General features: G+C 49.7%; 1 protein-coding gene across 5 annotated transcripts in view; it reads right to left on the bottom strand.

Annotated features, from left to right (window-relative positions):
- LOC147617845 (DNA-directed RNA polymerase IV subunit 1-like) overlaps positions 1–19933 on the bottom strand; it is a 158296-nt gene that overhangs the window by 94604 nt on the left and 43759 nt on the right. For all 5 annotated transcript variants that reach the window (XM_086776104.1, XM_086776108.1, XM_086776105.1 and 2 more), the window contains one exon: positions 6162–6343. In XM_086776104.1, the coding sequence (XP_086632230.1) occupies positions 6162–6343 (182 nt within the window). The remainder of the gene's footprint in view (positions 1–6161; positions 6344–19933) is intronic.

Here is a 19933-nt window from a genome sequence, read left to right as displayed (position 1 = left end):
CACCTCCCGCATGTACTACTAGGTAGCCCCCCCCAGAGAGCGGCCAGCCACGGGGGTGGAGCTCCGGTGTACACTGTGTTTATTATCCCTCCTTGTGAGGTGAGCTTTGTAGCCTTATGGCGTTTTCTCATTAACTAATAGAAGGATCGTTTTTCCAAAAAAAAAAAAGAGCTGTCTAACCGCTGTGCCAGAGGGACAAAGTGTGAAAGTGGCAAATCCTGAAGACAACACTGCCGAGCAACTCCTTGCCTAACCATAATGACCAAGCTCCTGTCAGTCCGCTCGAATCTCAGCTGGAGGCCCAGACTGTGTCAACCAAATGATAGAACCAAAAGAAATGATACCATCCCTCTTAATCCTACCAAAGAGGTGTGCAATCGCAGACCAAACCCTCTGTGCTTCCCTGCATTCCCATAAACAATGGTAAACTGACTCCCAAACTCCTACACATCGAGGGCATGCTGGGCAAGCACCAGTAACAGACCTCCACTGATTGGTGGCCAGACCACCATGAAGAGAAACCCAGATAAAGGAGGAAATCTGTGGCTTCCTATAAGAATGCCACAATCTCCACCAAAATACCCTCTGAATGTCAATCGAATGCCGTAAGATTCCCAATGGGGTCTTAGAGTAGGGACACTCTGAATGTGTCCCAAGATAAGATGTCTGGCATTCCGCACTGTATAACTAAAAAAAGGCATGCTTTTCAAAGGGTTACAAGCATCCTTCCACTCCCACTCTTCGGGGTCCCAATGCAAATGTCTAATAGGGAAGCCACCATACAACCAAAGGCTAACGCTCTCTATGATCATCCCTGTGGGGAGATCAATAAAGACCATACAACTCTCACTCGACGAATCTGGGGGCCCTCAATAAGGTCCTACACGTCACATCTCTCCAACTGCCATACATCCTATACAGAAAAAAAAGACCGGTACATCATCCTCCCTAGGCAAGGGGAGACCCATAACCTGAAGAGGAACACCTGTCCCAAAAAAAACCCCAAACCAAGAATGATGATGACCTTCCAAGAAAGATCTAGTAATCCAGTGGTTGGGAATGGCTGCATCAATCTGTGCAATCCCCCGGCTAGAGCCTCTCAAATGCTGCGTGAAATCCAATCTCTGCACCTCAGAGAGGCTCTGAAGCCTCTTCCAAGCCAGCACTGTGGGGCATAGGGTCTCCCAACCAGCCCAAAAAATATGCATAGCTGCCCCAAGAGGCCTACCATGCACATCTAAGATCAAATCATTCCACAGAATGGGCTGTTGGTTTAACTTCCTCCATAGTCAATCCCACTTCTTGCTTAGGCCTGATAATAGTTTCCCAAGCAACTCTGGCCCTGGTGTGCATTTCCATCAAGCCCTGACCAAAGAAAATTCCGAATAAGGCGACGAAGCTTGCCAATGCAGCCCTTATGAAAAATCCAGCACGAAGCGATAAACCAAGCCGTGGATAGCAAAACTTGGTTAACCACCAGGCCAAGTCAAGCTTCCTTCTACTCTAGTGATGAAGTTTGCTTTTAATGCTTAAGAGCACTAGAGCAAACTGTTGTGCAGGGCAGATGTCAACGCCCACCTGACAACCAAGGTATCCCGCAGAGCATCCTCTCTCAATCCAAGTAAAACCAACATCTGTACCCCAATTCGCAAGAGGAGAATTACTAATCCAAAAACCGACTGACTTATGCCAATTGATAGTAGCTCCTGTTGCCAAACAAAAGGCCTCCAAGGCTGTTTGGAAAGCACATAAACAAGCATGTGAGCCTCAAGGAACGACGACGTATCATCTGCTAGCTCAGAGTCCAAAAACTCTTCCTCCATGCATAAAGGCAGCCTAAGACCCACAACACTAGGGCCAGCCCGAAAAAACCTGCTCATAGCCTCAGCTACAGTAAAGGGGCAATGGGACAGCCCTGCCTCACTAAACGGGAAATCTGAAAACGCTCACCGCACTCCCCACAAGGTAAAACAGTGCTATGAGCTTCCCTGTAGTATAGGCAGGACACCCCTCTGATCCAGTTTTGGGAAAACCCCATGTGTGCAATAGTGCCCTCCAAAAAATCCCAATCCACTCTGTCATAAGCTTTTTCAAAATCAAGCAAAAGAATGGCAAGAGGATGCTAACTAGACTTTGCCTACTCGACAACTTCCCAGAAAGAAAAGATGTTATCAAATATACTCCTTCCTTGGAGGAACCCATTCTGTGTATCATGGATAGTCCTTTGGAGAATCGGCTGCAACCTTATACTCAAGGCTTTAGGTAAGATTTTATATGCAGATCCAAGGAGAGTGATGGGCCTCCAGTGCTTGATGTCAGTCTTCTCCCCACTCTTGGGGATAAGGTGAATCAGCCCCTCCGTGAGGTATGGCAGCATCATACCCCACAACCACATTTCCTGAAGGGCAACAGTGATAGCATCTCCAATATGATGCCAAAAGAGAATAAAGAAGGTGGGAGAAAGACCATCATCCCCTGGGCATGAACCACTGGAAAGAGTATACAGTGCGTGAAGGAACTCATCCTTCGAGAAAGGGGCATCTAGGGAAGAACACATAGCATCTGTAATTAGCCTGGGCATGCACTCCCAAACTTTCTGCCGTGCCACATCTCTCTGAGGAGAGGGCACCTCTGCAGTCAACAAAGACCGATAAAAATCTGAAGCAATACCCCTCACCTTATCAGGCTCAATCTGAAAACTGACCCTGTGAATCCTGCAAGTACCTCACAGAATCCCTGCTATGGGAAGGCCTGTGTGCTGAAAAAAACTCTTTGTTGCAACTGCCACCCATCTGAGTCCAAAAAGCCTCGTTCGCATGAAACGCGAACTCAGCCCTCCTGTCCACGCCCAACTACAGCTCTGCTCTAACTGTGGTCAAGAGGTATGTAATCCAAGACGCATGTGGATGCTTTTCATGTTCCCTCTGAAGAGCAGCAATCCTACGCCTAATAGCTCTCTCCTTGTCCAGAGCCTCCTCCTCCTTGGACAAGGAAGTGCATAATGATGGTTGGTCCTCTCAAGAGCTAGCGCAATATTATGACGAGGATCACGACCGTCACAAGATCTCCATATCTCTTTGATCTCAAGGGAAACGTCAGCATCAAGATAAAGAGATTCAGGGATACGGACACGGGGAGAGGACGAGCGAGCCCCAGGCTCCCTGAGACACAAAACGACGGGGCAATGATAGGATTTGGTGGTGCCAGGCATAATAGCAATGGTGCCTCCTCTGTCCAAGGACCAATCATCCACATAAAACCTGTCCAGTCGTGCAAAGATGCTCTCATACCCGCTCCTGCGGTTATGCCAAGAGAAAGATAAGGAATTTGGTCTTCTCTGGAAATCATCCTCAGTCCAGCAATCCTTGCCAAAAAAGGAAAGCGTGAACCTCTCCCATGAGGTTCGCTCCAAAGGGTGTAAACCCCCTTCGCGTCCACCCTTCTTGTCAGAAGCTTGCTCAACCATATTAAAATCTCCTCCCACTATCCAATGATCAACCTGGGGAATGACATTTGTAATGGTGTCCCAAAAGGCCACCCTTTCACCTCTCACGTTAGGTGCATAGATATTCAAGATTCCCAATTTCTGACCCTCGTGCATGATCAAGATCCACTGCGCTCTAGCAGGGATGATAACACCGTGCCCAATAACATGAGGTATAATAGATGCTGCCACTGAAATACAAACACCCCCTCTAGTCCCAACTGCCGAGGACCAGAAGGTGTGGCCAGAAAGCATCTTACCAGTTTTGCCACACTGAGATCTATCCAATTTGTGTTCCCGCAACAAAAGCACATCCATAGACCTCCTGTAACAGCAGGGTGAAGCTGGTCCTTCAGAAGGCGCTTCCTACCACGGGTGGGAAGCCCTCCAAGGCCCTGAACATTCCATGAGACGATTCTCATGGAAGAGAAGAGGGTTTGACCCCCGATCTAAGAAGACGATGGGCACCTCTCATAATGCTCGAGGACGGGAAAATCCACGGGGCAAAGTCCACTGACATGCCCTTGTCCGAGGCCCTGCACAATACCTGCATATGTACGAGAAACCTGTTCGCCTTGCGGGGCATCAAGGGCAATGGCATCATGCTGAAAATCATGCAGTACATGATCCCCACTGTGCTGAACATCCTGCATATCACCCCCTCCAAGTAGAGAGGACTCATCATCTCTCTGCAAAGATGCACCAGCTGACACATCCCCCTGACCAAAAACATCATCTATCTGTACATGATCCGAGGAGGCCTTCCCATCAATCGCACCAGGGGGTGGGCGTGAGAGACAGCTCGCCACACTTGGAGGACTGAAGGACTGGAAGGAACCAAGGGAGGTGGCGCCTGAGAAGCACGCTTACGAGGCCTCCTGCGATCTCGAGCCGGAGGGCAATCTCGAGCAAAGTGACCCTGTTGGTGACAAACCCGGCACTGATCGGGTTGTATCCTGCAATCTCCATACGTTGCTTCAAAGGGCCACAAGGGCCCGGAAGAAAAACATAGTCCTCAAAGAGCTCAATGTCACGGGCAAGAACCATGACCCTGGGGATAGCATCCGCCAAGGCAGTGACCACCTGGGCAGAAGATGTCGGCAAGGCGTGGAGGGAGGGCACTTGAAGAACTAGCCCAAAGGGAGATCCGATGGCCTCTAACATAGGCCAATATGTGCAAGGAAGACCTGGGAATCTGAGAGTAATCGGGAAACGGTTCCGGTCTTCCTCAACAGGGTCAAAATAGCTGGACTAGGGAAGAAATAATATCTTCCTCGGGCTCAATGGCAAAGGGCTGCCCTTCAAAACCTCTAAGGCTGCGTCCTCAGAATCAAAATCTACTTGGAAGAAACTTCTTCCAACAAGCAGCCTAACATCTCGAAAGTGTGGAGCGAGGTCGGAGGGCAGAGCTACCAGGACCCAATCTTGAGCCTGGAGACGGGACGGGTGAGATCCAAAGATTCTGGCAATGAGGGTCGTTTTGGAGTCTTTCTCTATTTCGGTGTAGAGAACCGCGAGCTCGGCTTCGAAAAAAACAATGGTTCACCCGGCCGAGAGAGAATGATTAGCCATGATGCTAATTGAAGGAAAAGGCCGACTTGAACCCGGATGAGGAGCAATCCGAACCAAGGGGAAGAGGCAGGCAAGGAGGCTGAGGAAAGGAAGGGAGGGTGGAAAAGAGAAAAAAGAAAAAGAAATAAAATAAAATAAAATAAAAAGGAAGAAAAAAGAAGAAAGAAAGAAAAAAAAAGAATAAGAAAATAAAATAAAAAAGAAGAAAAGAAAAAAGAAAAAGAAAAAAAAGAGAAGAAGAAAAGAAAAAGAAGAGAGAGAAAAGAGAAAAAAAAAAGAGAAAAAAGAGAAAAAGAAAAAATAGAAAAAGAAAAAAGAAAAATTAAAAAGGAAAGAAAAAAGAAAAAAAAACGAGGCGAGAAGAAGGGCGGGGGAAGGGCAGTGCAGCATAGGCTGCACAGAATGGAGGACACAAGGAGGGGGAGGCGGCAGGCGAAGAAGGGCTGGGGAAGGGCAGCGCAGCAAAGGCTGCGCAGACTGGAGGAGGCGGAGGAAGGAGGGGAGCGGAGAGAGGAGGGGAGGCGAAAAAGGAGAGCAGGAGGGGATGGGGCGCAGACTGGAGACAGCAGCGAGAGGAAGAGGGGTGGGCAGACGCAGGGGCGAACAACGGGGGAGGAAGGAGGGGGGGGCGGAGAAGGAAGGGGGGTGACAGACGACAGAGGCGGAGGTTCGGGGAGCTCGCAGGTCTTCAGCACGCACTACTCGAATCCTGTTTTTTTTTAGCAGGGGCTCTAAGTGCGCCTTACAGATGACTTGTAAGATTTGTCACTCTATGGATGGCTGCAGAGAGACTGGAAGTCATGTCCTGTTTGATGTAGACTTTCAGCAGTTGAGGAGAAGGATGGGAAACACATGGGAAACAGTTGGGTCAGGGAGGCTAGCCCTTGCTAGAGAGGAGCAGGGGTAGTTACAAGGAGTATAGTTACCAGATTCTGGTCTTAAGATTTTCCATCCTGCCTCTTGGACAAATGGTTTACAGAAAACAGATAGATAGGCATTATTGCAAATGAAGATTGTGGAACATCATGCCATGCATTCCTTTGAATATCTCCAACAATTTAATGGTTACTTTTTGGCACGATCTATAAGCAAGATGCTAACTGACCTTTGATCACTGGCTTCAACAATTGTGGAATCACAGAGTACTTTAGGAGGTTTAAATGTTCAAATAGTGCATTGCCAAACGAGCTCCCTTCTTCAACTTCAGTATCTTTGGAAAGATCAAAACGAACTTGAATGCATGGTCCATTTTCCTCTTTTTGGCAATTTCCATAGTGGCAGTGTTCACTGCAATTTTATAAAGAAAACTAAGCAATTTTATAAAGAAAACTAGATAAGTGTTGTGTAGTACCATGTTCATAACTCTTGCTCGAAACATAAATTTAAAAATTAAGTGCAGGTGACAATTACACAAGTACTTTCTCTAAGCATCATCATTAGTCCATGAAAGTTGCTTCAGATTTTGCAAACAAAAAGATAGAAAATGAGATATCATATCTTGTAATCGCAATTACTCACTTCCTTCGTTGGGGGCCTGACCTCATGTATCATGGGGAGCGTTAGGGCATAGGACCTGCCAAGTCCCTTAAAGATTGGCTTGCATACAGGCAGCTGCCCCCGGAGGCTTAGAAGAGAGGCATGGCAGGGATCCAGGGTAGAGACAAACTCAGCCTCGACGTCGACTCTTCTATTCCCCAGGAGTGGCTGACACCGATCCCAGACCCGACCCCCCCACAGTGGCTAGGTGTGTTTACTAGGCATGACATTCTCTTGGCACTCCATGGCGCGGATGAGGGCTGCGGTTTTCACACTTTTTCTATCGGTCCCCATGGCACATTAGAGAGATCAGATGAGTGGCACATAGACCCCCCGCCAGCCAAGGTGGCCAAGGAGAGACTCTGGCGGTTGGGGATTTGTGAGAGCCGGCCCCTCACATGCCTCCAGTGGGACCCAGCGGGAGTGGACTTGGTGTGATCCTGTTGATCAAGAGGAGACTCTGGATACCCCCTTTATTGCATGCACAGCGCAGCGCAGCTAGGCCGCAGGATTCAAATGCCAACGGTTGATGGCACCCCAGCAACAATAGTACATTGTAGTCACAAGGCCTCTCTCCTCTCACAACGATTTCTCTCAGATTTTTGGAAGAGGCTCTGGGATAGTTTTTGGCCTCGAAGATCATCCTCTTTCTTTGGCTGATGGTACATAGGAGCTTGGCAGTTGGCACATGGTTGGCCATTGGTGGTCCACCAATGGCTTGTCCGAGGTGCAGCTACCCTCAGGAGTCTCAACAACACTATCTTTGGGATTTCCCGAAGGCTCAACAAGGTTTGGCAGCGGATTCTCCGCATTTTCACAATGGACACGACCTCAACCCATATCATTTCATGGGGCAATGACGCTTGGGCCATAGAGGCTGAGGTTGTCATGGCTCATGAGGCAGAAGGTGGGGAGCTACCCTTCAGGTCTCTCACCTTCACATTTCGGTAGTACCAGTCCCATCTATTAACCACTGGAGTCCGGGCTCATGCTAGAGATGGGAGATTTGCAGTAGCATTGCAGCCTAACACATATAGAGAGCTAGATGCACCAAAGCCATCGAGGCGTAGCTCTTCCATTCGTTGGGATAGGTTCTCATTCCTTCTTATTTCTTTGGCTTGACACTTCACCACAAATAGGGGGGCTTTCACATGAAGCTAAAAACTCCCTACCCATCTGCTGCACCTTCAAGCTTTTGAGCTAAAGTTTTCAGTTCAGATTTGAGTCATGACTTCGCTATCTTCTAGTACATTGTTCACGGATAAGTTCAATGGGGAAGGCTTTCCCACATGGCAAACCAAGATGCATGTGCTACTTATGCGTGAAGGAATCTGGGAAGTTGTTGAGAATGATACATTTGATGCACTTGATCAGCCACAAAGAAAAATTTGGAAGCAACAAAATGCAAAAGCCATTGCCCTCATTGGTCTCGGCCTAGCAGACTCTCTCATTCATCACGTCGACTTTACATCCACGCCTAAGGAGATCTGGCATCGATTGGAGAGAATCTTTGGTAACAAGGTCACTAATTCCAAAGTTTTTCTGAAATTAAAGTTTTATGAGCTGAAATGCAAGAAAATGAAGAGCTAAGTGATCATCTCTCCAAATTTAATTCTCTTGTTCAACAATTATCAAGTTTGAAGTGTTCTCCAGATGATGAGGACAAGATGGCAATACTAATCAAAAGCATGCAAGGCATTTCTCGCTTTGAGCAGACCATTGAAGTATTACGCTTGGCCGCTACTACATATGATGACTTGGTTTCTCTTCTCATTGAGAAAGACCGCCGGAACAAGGAAACCACTTCTACATCCTTGACCTCAAGCAATGAAGAGACGCTTATCTCCGCCAGCAGATGGAAAACCAACAAGAACATTATATGCAGATACTGTAAGCAGAAAGGTCATATATTGAAGCCAATTGCTTCAAGAAGAAGGAAAAAGAAGAACAACACCACCATGCTAATCTTGTTGCTGATGAACCACCCGACGAGCTTCACGAAGATCATGCACTTTCTGCCCATGTCACCCTCCATGAGGATGACAAAGATTATTGTTTCTGATTTCTTCTATGTGTGTATGGGTGCTCTGCCCTTGCATTATGCATAAAATGAATGAAATAAACAGTGTGATGTGTGATGGTCAATAAGGGTCCTCTGCCCTGGGTTGTCCCCCAAAAATGTGTATTGTTTTTACTTTGATATGAAGTATTGACACCCAGTTCAGAGTAAGAGAGGGGTGACGAGTGATGGTTCTCACTGCCGGTCGCAAGCTGACTGAGTAGTCACTGACACACGGGAGGTGTTGGTCAGTTGGACTAGCTCTTTGCAGTATTGTGGTGGAGGGGGGATCGGTTTACTCCTTGCGTATTGGGTCTCACACTCTTTGCTCTAAGGGGGGATGTTGGAGAAATCATAGTCAAAGAGTGTGTTCTAGTGTGTACTAGGAACTAGTTTATAAGTCTTTGTGTGAGAGAGTGCCACATGTCACTTTGGGAGTTATCCCATAAGCATATGGTACTTGAGTGTGTGTGTTCACTCTATACGAGTCATGTACTTTCTTGTGTGTCATATCAATCAAATCAAGCTATCTTGGTCTACATGTAAGTACTTGTTCATTGCTTTCATTTCCATTTCATTATGTTTGCTATCTTTCCTTTCTGCACCTAGAGTTAGCTTGCTCTCTTTCTCCAACACTTGGTTCTCGTCTACCAGGCCCAATACCTCAAGTGAGACAAAAAGCTTGTTCCCGCATGGGAAGGCCCATTCACAATCCATGCCATCTTACACCAAGGCACCGTGGAGCTCCACACTTTGGCTGGGTAGGCACTTCCGTTGGTCAATGGTTTTGGTCTCAAATTGTTTCTACATGGGAAGGCCCATTCACCGTCCATGCCATCTTACCCCAAGGCGCCGTGGAGCTCCACACTTTGGATGGGTAGGCACTTCAATTGGTGAACGGTTCTCGTCTCAAATTGTGTCCGCCACCCGAGGTCCCTGCCTCCCACATCCTTCTTCTTCCCTAGCCCTTCCTCCTTACATGGAAGGCCAACCAAAAAAGCAGCAAGCAGACAAGCACAAAGAGAAAGGAAAAAACAAAACAAAACAAGGACAAGCGCCAAAGAAAGAAATTAAAAAAAACAAGCAAACACAGGAAAAAAAAACAAAAAAATTCGGAGATCCACACTTTCCCGTTTCCTTCGGGGAACCGAGCTTTTTTCGGCCTCCTAATTTGGGACCAGGCTAGGCTGCCCACAATTTGCCACCCTCCTGCGCACCCCCACCAGCCTTTGCCTTCGGGGACCCCCACGCTTTTGTGAATGCTTTTCCATCATTGCACACCCCCCACCTGCCCCGCCCTTCGGGGACCCCCATGCCTTTCCCCGCCTGCTAATTTGGGCCCCGGTTGCCACCCTTCGCCACCTTCCTTCTCGTGCACCCCCATGCCCCTTCCTTCTTGCACCTCCCCGCCGGCCTTCACTTTTCCATCTTGTGCCCCCCACCTGCCTTGCCTCTCGAGAACCCCCCCACCACGATTGTCAACCTCTCCCACTTTCCCTCTCGCGCACCCTACACCTTCACTATTCCAACTCGGGCACCCCATTGGCTAAGTTCCTTTCGCCCCTTTCATCGTGCGCATCCCTAGCTTCCGTTGCACACACCTGTTTGCCCCTTCTTTTTGCGCATACCCATCTTCCCCCTGCGCTTCACCTTGCGCATAACCCTTCCGACTCCATCCCCCCTTGCGCACCACCACCTTCGCTTTGCCCCTCACGCACCCCGCCTTCTGCCACCCCAAGCTGCGCACCCCCGCCTTTTGCTACCACCTTTTGCCCCTTGTCATAACAGACTTATGCACCCCCCTCCCGGCCTTGTGCACCCCCAGCATATTGAACAATGCACCCCACGACGCCTTGCGCCCCGCTTTTCGCCATACTTGCGCCCCCACACACCCGTCTTGCGCATGCGCCTTATGCATACCCCACCCCCCATACTGCCTTGGACACCCCCAATGGCCATACCCCTTGCGCAACTCCCATCCCACGGCCATCTCTCTATGCACCCCATCCCCCTTTTTGCACACATCCGTCTGCCCCCTTGCGCATACCCTAACCCCGCTTTGTGTACCCCTGGCCACCCGCCGGCGCACCCTCTTGTGCATACCTTGCTGCTGCCTCAATTTCCAGCAGCCTAGGAAACCCTTCGGCAACCCTCTCTCCACCTCTCAGGTTCTTGCTATGGCCTCCACCTCATCCGGTGCCTCAGCCACCTCTCTACTCACCTCACCCTCCACCTCTCCTATAGTCACCCCCTTCTCCACCCCACTCACTACTGCCCCCACCACCCCTCACCCTCTCCGTGCTGAGGTTCTTACGCCTCCAACCTCTCCACATCAAGGCACCCCTCCACCTCCAGGAGGGCTCTCCAACTGGCCCCACCACCCCTCACCCTCTCCGTGCTGAGGTTCTTATGCCTCCTACCTCTCCATCAAGGCACCCCTCCACCTCCAGGAGGGCTCTCCAAATCCACCCTCAACCGGAGCCTGCCTACTTCACTCGAGCAACACGCCTTGTGGATGCCCTCCTCATCTTCATCAATTCTAACGACGACAACATATCTTCTTCACCCACCACCTCCTCTTACTCCGCTCCTGATGCCACCTCCCGCAGTGAGGATGACGACCCCACATACCTCCCTGGCGCTCGGGCACCTCCTCCTTCTGCCTCATCCCATGTCCTCTCCTTTTTGAAGTCATCCCTTTCCCCATCACCCCACACCACACCTCCAACCGCTACTCCTTTTAGATCCACTTCCATGAGCCCCACCCTCCCATGTCCACTTGTCACCTCTCTTCACTTCCACTCAGCTCACCTCTCTTCGGTTGGCAGGTCTCGCCTACTTGCCTCTTCCCACTGGCGCCCCTCCCTCTAAATCCCTCATCCGCAATTTTCCCTCCTTCGGCCACCCTTCCCTCCTCGACCGCCTCTCTGCACAGCACATCACCACCCTCATTGGTCCCCCACACCCCTCCGTAGCACGCGGCAACTCCAACACGATGATCACAGGCAGGTCACCCACAGAACTCAGTGCCGCCACCATCTCTCTCCTCAGTGGTGATGGCTCCTCTCCACCCCACCTCCACCACCTCCAACTCTACACCTTCTTCCATGACTACTTCCTCTTCCGCAACATCCCCTCCACCCCTCGCCCTCTCGTCTCCGCCCACGCCAAGGAGGCTTTCTACTGCCTCTGCACTGACATGCCCTTTCCCTTCGGCGACTTCATCTATGAATCCATCCGGGCCAAATGCCGTTGTCAGGTGTTTTTCTGAGAGGTTTTTATGGCTTGTGTACATACATGTGCATGGCAGGTGTGAAGAGGTTGGCTTTGAATGCGTTGCCAAATGATCTGGGTGAATGGTTTTGTTTTTGGGCTTGTTGCAGGCCTGTCCGGTGAGAGGTTCTCTGGGGTTGATTTCAGCTGTTCGGTCGTCTTGAAGTGTGTATGCGTCAAAAATAAAGTGGCATTGGAAAGTTGCATTCGAAAAAGGTGTGTGGAAAGCATGGGGGATATATTGATGAAGGGGCCAAGGTGGCAATTAGCATAGGTGTGAAAAGCATATGGTGACCATCTTGTAGGCCTTACAAGAAATAATAAAATATAATATTAACGTGACCTGCAATATTGAAAACCACGTGGAGTTTTGAGTGGCTGCCAGCGCATATTCCAGAAGGTTGGCGAAGCACAGAAGCGTGGGAGTCGGCGCAGCTGGGGAGAAAGAAAAGCTGTCGCCTTGTTTAGAAGAAGATGGGGGGGGCTCCGGTGTGTGTGCAGCCAGGCGCAGGAGGGGCTGGCCGTGTGGGAGCCAGTGGGACGAGCAGAGGACGGTGTGGCTGCTGGAATGGTATAGCGACTGGGGGGCCGTCGGCTGGTGACTGGAGCCCTGGGCTTAGCAGGCTAGCGGGTGCAGTGGGGGCTCTTGGGCGCTGATGCGCAAGGGAAAGGTGTAGGAGCCGCTGGCGATTGGAAGACGGGCTGGCGACAGACGTGAAAGGCGCTGCAAAGACGTAAAGAAGGCTGCCTTTGGTTCGAGGCCTGGCGAGAAAGCGTGGAGTGTTGGCTGGGGCAGCCCTTGGGGTGATCGAGCGAAGGCTGAGGTGAAAGCTGGCGGGTATCGTTGCTGCAGGGAGGCAGTACAGGTGAGGAGCCGCGTGGGGAAGTGAAGGCTGGCGAGTGGTGACGTGGAGGCGTCCCCTTACTTTGGGTTTTGGATACAAAGAGAGCCGCCGTGTGTGTGAAGAGCCTGGCGGGTACTATTGCAGCTAGACGATGGTGAGTTCAGAGGCAAGGCAAGGTTGTGCCGCCTGGTAGATGACCAAGGATGGCGAGTGCTTCTGAAGAGCTGCAGGCGCTTTGGACGTATGAAGAGCCAGCTGGTGTGGTAGCTGTTGGGTGCGCCGGTGTGGTCAGCGACAGAGTTGGAAGCCGCCTAGTTTGAAGGGAGTGGGTGTTGTGTGTGTTGGCTGCAGGCAATCATTACGAGCCGTGTGGATGTGCAGGTGCCCTGGTGATAACTGCAGCAAATGTGGAGAGCAAAACAGACGCTGAAGGTAGTAGCCTTGGGCTGGTGTGGGCCTTGGGTGATGAGGCTTGAGCTGTTGGGTTGGTGCTGAAGAGTTGTGCAGAGGCTCTCTGGTTGGCGAAGCTGCTGGTCACGACACACAGAGAGTGGGAGCTGCTGAGTTGAAGGTTAGCTGGTGTGGGCGCCTTCTGGTGAAGAGTAGCTGGTCTTGTGTGGGCGACGATTGAGGCAGAGAGTGGTGCTGACGAGAGAGAGCCTGGAGCATGGTGCAGAGTTGGAAGCCGTAGAGGTGCTGATATGTGGGCTGGAGACAGTGGGCTCGCCTACGATACTTGGCAGGTAGCAGCAGCTGGACAGAGAGTAGCCGGGCTACAGAGGAAGTGAAGAAGGGTTGCTGGTGGGGCGCCCTCTGGAGATTGCAGAGACCGGGAGACAGAGGCTTGGTTGTCAGACGCAAGGGTGTATTCCCTTGGCAGTAAATCCTGGCCAGAGTCCTGGTTTTTGGTGTATTTGCTGAGTTGATACATGGTGTTTGGTGCTCTGTATGTTTTTTGCTGAATGATCATCTGTTCATCGTGGTTCTAAGCTGTCTTTATGGTGTGGGTGGGTGGTGAATGGTGAGAGAGTGTTCCAGCCGGTGGCTGGTGGTGCCCCGTTCGTGTGAGTGTTTCCAAGTTTGGGAGGTGGAAGAGCTATAGAGGCAGGGTCTTTCTTCTTTTTTTTCACCTCACATCCTTCTGGTGCCCCCACTGAGGATAACTCTGGCGTTGTTCTTTGCCTAGAAGGGCGTATGTTCCGCTGAGGAGAGCTCAGGGATTGATACAGGTTTTCAGGATGTGGTCTTATCCAGAGTTTCATGGCAGGAAAGATGAAGATGTGTGTGACTTTTTGGAGCAGATGGACTTGGCATGCATTAGCAATCATGTTACAGATGAAGAGCAGGTTCTAAAGCTGATAAAGATTTTCTTGAAGGGAGATGCCCGAAGTTGGCTTAAGGATTTTGAAGCACAGGGTGCGGCAGGTGAGCCACGTGGTGTTTTGACCTTAGACAGGTTGAAAGAAGGCCTTTTGGAGCGTTTTCAGCAAGTGGAGGATTCTAGTATGCTTTGGCAGGAGTTGAGCGTCTTGAAGCAGATTCGTGGGCAATCACTGGATGATTTTGTGCAGGTATTTACATGTTTGTGGGGTAAGTGGTGTATGACATTGAAGCAGGAAGTTCCTCCTATGTTTCTGAAGAAGAGCTTGTTTATTGATGGTTTGCTACCCCATTTGAGGGTCAGGGTTGAGTTGAAGAATCCCACGTCATTTGATGATGCAGTTAGGGTTGCTAGGGAAAAGGAAGGCAAGATTTTGAAGCAGATGGAGATGGGTATTTATCCGTATGAAGGTGTTGTGTCTGCAAGGGATATGCAGGTAAATTTGGTTGAGGTGAATAAGAGTTCTATGCAAGGTATGATTAGACAGGAACCTCAAAGGCCGATACAGGTGCAAAGAGGGATGTTCTATATGCCTTCTGATTTTTTTCCAAAGTCTTTGAAGCATGTGCAGGTGAATGAGAAGCAGGTGAAGGAGACTAGTGCAGATGAGGAGTTGCTAGTGGATTCTTCTTTGGATTTGGATATCATAGCTGTACAGGACAGTGATTTGGAAGGCGCCATTGAAGATCATTTGCATTTGGATCTGGATGATATGCATGCACATGGAAGCAAAGAGGATGATGCCTTGGGATTGGCTGATGATAAGAAGGAAGAGGAGTTGGATACAGGATGCTTTGAGGATGATTCTTTGCCAGATTCAGCAAGGGAGGAGGATGGGGTAGAGACTTCTGATGAAGTGAAGATGGCTTGTAATACAAATGTGGTGAGCATGGAGGAAGATCCTATTATTATGGATTTTCTTGGACAGCTGGATGATGGTATGGTACCTGCGATGGATGATGTGGATGTTTTTCCATTGGATGCATTATGTGCTGGCTAGTCTTTCGACGATGATACCAGGGGGGTTGGCAACACTCAGGAAGGTATGCATGTAGATTTGGCTGATGAAGAGCGTTGTGATGTGAGTATTGTGCTGGAGGATGATATCTGGGAAGTTGCTAGCCTTGATGAACAGGAGCCAGAGGTGGAGATGCGTGTTGCTAAAATGCTAAAGGCAAAGTCCCTGGATGACAAGGATTCGGAACCAGGTGAGCTGTATGGTTGTGAAGAGATGCCTGAACCAGTTAAGCTGGAAGTGCTTGTGGACACTGCTGTTGGAGAGGATGTGGATTTCGGTGTGCTGAAAGGTCAAAATGTTGAAACCTGGCCTTCACTGGAGTTGATGAATGGAATGCCTAATGCTGTAATGCCACAGGTTTTGCACACGAGGAGGTTTGCTGTGGGGGAAGTGGACGTGGATGATTTTGTGGCTATGGTGGATATTTGGTATGCAGTGATGCAGCCATTGGTTTTAACAAATGTTGGGGAATGGGATGGTGAGTTGGAACTGTTTCCTTTTGATCCTGGTGGATAGTTACTGGATTTGCTTTTGCTGCTGAGCATGAATGCTCTAGCAGATGGGGGGGGGGGTTGGCAAAGTATGTCAGGTGTTTTTCTGAGAGGTTTTTATGGCTTGTGTACATACATGTGCATGGCAGGTGTGAAGAGGTTGGCTTTGAATGCGTTGCCAAATGATCTGGGTGAATGGTTTTGTTTTTGGGCTTGTTGCAGGCCTGTCCGGTGAGAGGTTCTCTGGGGTTGATTTCAGCTGTTCGGTCGTCTTGAAGTGTGTATGCGTCAAAAATAAAGTGGCATTGGAAAGTTGCATTCGAAAAAGGTGTGTGGAAAGCATGGGGGATATATTGATGAAGGGGCCAAGGTGGCAATTAGCATAGGTGTGAAAAGCATATGGTGACCATCTTGTAGGCCTTACAAGAAATAATAAAAAATAATATTAACGTGGCCTGCAATATTGAAAACCACATGGAGTTTTGAGTGGCTGCCAGCGCATATTCCAGAAGGTTGGCGAAGCACAGAAGCGTGGGAGTCGGCGCAGCTGGGGAGAAAGAAAAGCTGTCGCCTTGTTTAGAAGAAGATGGGGGGGGCTCTGCTGTGTGTGCAGCCAGGCGCAGGAGGGGCTGGCCGTGTGGGAGCCAGTGGGACGAGCAGAGGACGGTGTGGCTGCTGGGATGGTATAGCGACTGGAGGGCCGTCGGCTGGTGACTAGAGCCCTGGGTTTAGCAGGCTAGCGGGTGCAGTGGGGGCTCTTGGGCGCTGAAGCGCAAGGGAAAGGCGTAGGAGCTGCTGGCGATTGGAACACGGGCTGGCGACAGACGTGAAAGGCGCTGCAGCTGCGGAAGACGTAAAGAAGGCTGCCTTTGGTTCGAGGCCTGGCGAGGAAGCGTGGAGTGTTGGCTGGGGCAGCCCCTGGGGTGATCGAGCGAAGGCTGAGGTGAAAGCTGGCGGGTATCGTTGCTGCAGGGAGGCAGTACAGGTGAGGAGCCGCGTGGGGAAGTGAAGCTTGGCGAGTGGTGACGTGGAGGCGTCCCCTTACTTTGGGTTTTGGATACAGAGAGAGTCGCCGTGTGTGTGAAGAGCCTGGCGGGTACTATTGCAGCCAGAGGATGGCGAGTTGAGAGGCAAGGCAAGGTTGTGCCGCCTGGTAGATGACCAAGGATGGCGAGTGCTTCTGAAGAGCTGCAGGCGCTTTGGACGTATGAAGAGCCAGCTGGTGTGGTAGCTGTTGGGTGCGCCGGTGTGGTCAGCGACAGAGTTGGAAGCCGCCTAGTTTGAAGGGAGTGGGTGTTGTGTGTGTTGGCTGCAGGCAATCATTACGAGCCGTGTGGATGTGTAGGTGCCCTGGTGATAACTGCAGCAAATGTGGAGAGCAAAACAGACGCTGAAGGTAGTAGCCTTGGGCTGGTGTGGGCCTTGGGTGATGAGGCTTGAGCTGTTGGGTTGGTGCTGAAGAGTTGTGCAGAGGCTCTCTGGTTGGCGAAGCTGCTGGTCACGACACACAGAGAGTGGGAGCTGCTGAGTTGAAGGTTAGCTGGTGTGGGCGCCTTCTGGTGAAGAGTAGCTGGTCTTGTGTGGGCGACGATTGAGGCAGAGAGTGGTGCTGACGAGAGAGAGCCTGGAGCATGGTGCAGAGTTGGAAGCCGTAGAGGTGCTGATATGTGGGCTGGAGACAGTGGGCTCGCCTACGATACTTGGCAGGTAGCAGCAGCTGGACAGAGAGTAGCCGGGCTACAGAGGAAGTGAAGAAGGGTTGCTGGTGGAGCGCCCTCTGGAGATTGCAGAGACCGGGAGACAGAGGCTTGGTTGTCAGACGCAAGGGTGTATTCCCTTGGCAGTAAATCCTGGCCAGAGTCCTGGTTTTTGGTGTATTTGCTGAGTTGATACATGGTGTTTAGTGCTCTGTATGTTTTTTGCTGAATGATCATCTGTTCATCGTGGTTCTAAGCTGTCTTTATGGTGTGGGTGGGTGGTGAATGGTGAGAGTGTGTTCCAGCCGGTGGCTGGTGGTGCCCCGTTCGTGTGAGTGTTTCCAAGTTTGGGAGGTGGAAGAGCTATAGAGGCAGGGTCTTTCTTCTTTTTTTTCACCTCACATCCTTCTGGTGCCCCCACTGAGGATAACTCTGGCGTTGTTCTTTGCCTAGAAGGGCGTATGTTCCGCTGAGGAGAGCTCAGGGATTGATACAGGTTTTCAGGATGTGGTCTTATCCAGAGTTTCATGGCAGGAAAGATGAAGATGTGTGTGACTTTTTGGAGCAGATGGACTTGGCATGCATTAGCAATCATGTTACAGATGAAGAGCAGGTTCTAAAGCTGATAAAGATTTTCTTGAAGGGAGATGCCCGAAGTTGGCTTAAGGATTTTGAAGCACAGGGTGCGGCAGGTGAGCCACATGGTGTTTTGACCTTAGACAGGTTGAAAGAAGGCCTTTTGGAGCGTTTTCAGCAAGTGGAGGATTCTAGTATGCTTTGGCAGGAGTTGAGCGTCTTGAAGCAGATTCGTGGGCAATCACTGGATGATTTTGTGCAGGTATTTACATGTTTGTGGGGTAAGTGGTGTATGACATTGAAGCAGGAAGTTCCTCCTATGTTTCTGAAGAAGAGCTTGTTTATTGATGGTTTGCTACCCCATTTGAGGGTCAGGGTTGAGTTGAAGAATCCCACGTCCATTGATGATGCAGTTAGGGTTGCTAGGGAAAAGGAAGGCAAGATTTTGAAGCAGATGGAGATGGGTATTTATCCGTATGAAGGTGTTGTGTCTGCAAGGGATATGCAGGTAAATTTGGTTGAGGTGAATAAGAGTTCTATGCAAGGTATGATTAGACAGGAACCTCAAAGGCCGATACAGGTGCAAAGAGGGATGTTCTATATGCCTTCTGATTTTTTTCCAAAGTCTTTGAAGCATGTGCAGGTGAATGAGAAGCAAGTGAAGGAGACTAGTGCAGATGAGGAGTTGCTAGTGGATTCTTCTTTGGATTTGGATATCATAGCTGTACAGGACAGTGATTTGGAAGGCGCCATTGAAGATCATTTGCATTTGGATCTGGATGATATGCATGCACATGGAAGCAAAGAGGATGATGCCTTGGGATTGGCTGATGATAAGAAGGAAGAGGAGTTGGATACAGGATGCTTTGAGGATGATTCTTTGCCAGATTCAGCAAGGGAGGAGGATGGGGTAGAGACTTCTGATGAAGTGAAGATGGCTTGTAATACAAATGTGGTGAGCATGGAGGAAGATCCTATTATTATGGATTTTCTTGGACAGCTGGATGATGGTATGGTACCTGCGATGGATGATGTGGATGTTTTTCCATTGGATGCATTATGTGCTGGCTAGTCTTTCGACGATGATACCAGGGGGGTTGGCAACACTCAGGAAGGTATGCATGTAATCTGATGCTCACTGCCTTAGCAAGAATCTTATACGCAGTCCCTAGTAAGGTGATAGGTCTCCACTGGCCAATCAATGTCTTATCCCCAATCTTAGGGATAAGATAGATAAGCCCCTCAGTGAGAAAAGAAGGCATAGAACCAGTGTCCCACATCTCCTCGAGAGCCGATGTGATCTCAGCCCCAATCTCATCCCAAAAAGTAATGAAAAAAAAAGGAGGGAGGCCACCCTCCCCTGGACACTTACCATGAGGTAAGACATGAAGAGCATCGTTGAAATCCTGCATAGAAAAAGGGGAATCCAGAACGGCACACATCCCTCAGTCATCAAATGTGGCAATGCATTCCTTTGTGCCTTGTGTCTCAAATTAGAGTGTGGCTCAGCACTAAGAAGCTGGCGATAGAAATCAGTGGCAATTTGTCTAACCATAAGAGGATCTAAGTGAAGAGTGCCATGTGAATATTGTAACTACCTGACACTATCTCTGGCATGAGATGGGCCGTGAGTAGCAAAGAAATGTTTGTTGCATCTGCCACCCATCTGTGTCCAAAAGGATTCGTGTGCATGGTAACGGTAGTCCGCATGCTACTCAAGAGAGTGATGAAGTTTTTTCCTAAGAATACATAAAGAATCTGCAACCCATTGAGCATGAGGTAGACGTAGACTGGATGCCTTACAGAAAGAGCACGAGAAACAACCTTGGATTTAGAAAGGGCTATTAGATGTTGATTGGCTGCCTTTTAGATTGAGCACGATAAACAAATAGCCCTTTCTAAATCCAAGGCCTCCTGCCTCTTAAACAAGGCACATGTGTGATAAAAGTCACTAATATCACGGAGAGCACAGGCCAAGCTTTGTGAGGCATATGAGAAATC

Source organism: Cibotium barometz, chromosome 36 (genome assembly GCF_041138505.1).
Source record: "Cibotium barometz isolate CiBa-2024 chromosome 36, ASM4113850v1, whole genome shotgun sequence".
Taxonomy (NCBI): domain Eukaryota; kingdom Viridiplantae; phylum Streptophyta; class Polypodiopsida; order Cyatheales; family Cibotiaceae; genus Cibotium; species Cibotium barometz.
The sequence above is the reverse complement of the archived record's forward strand: the minus strand, read 5'-3'. Positions and strand labels throughout refer to the sequence as shown.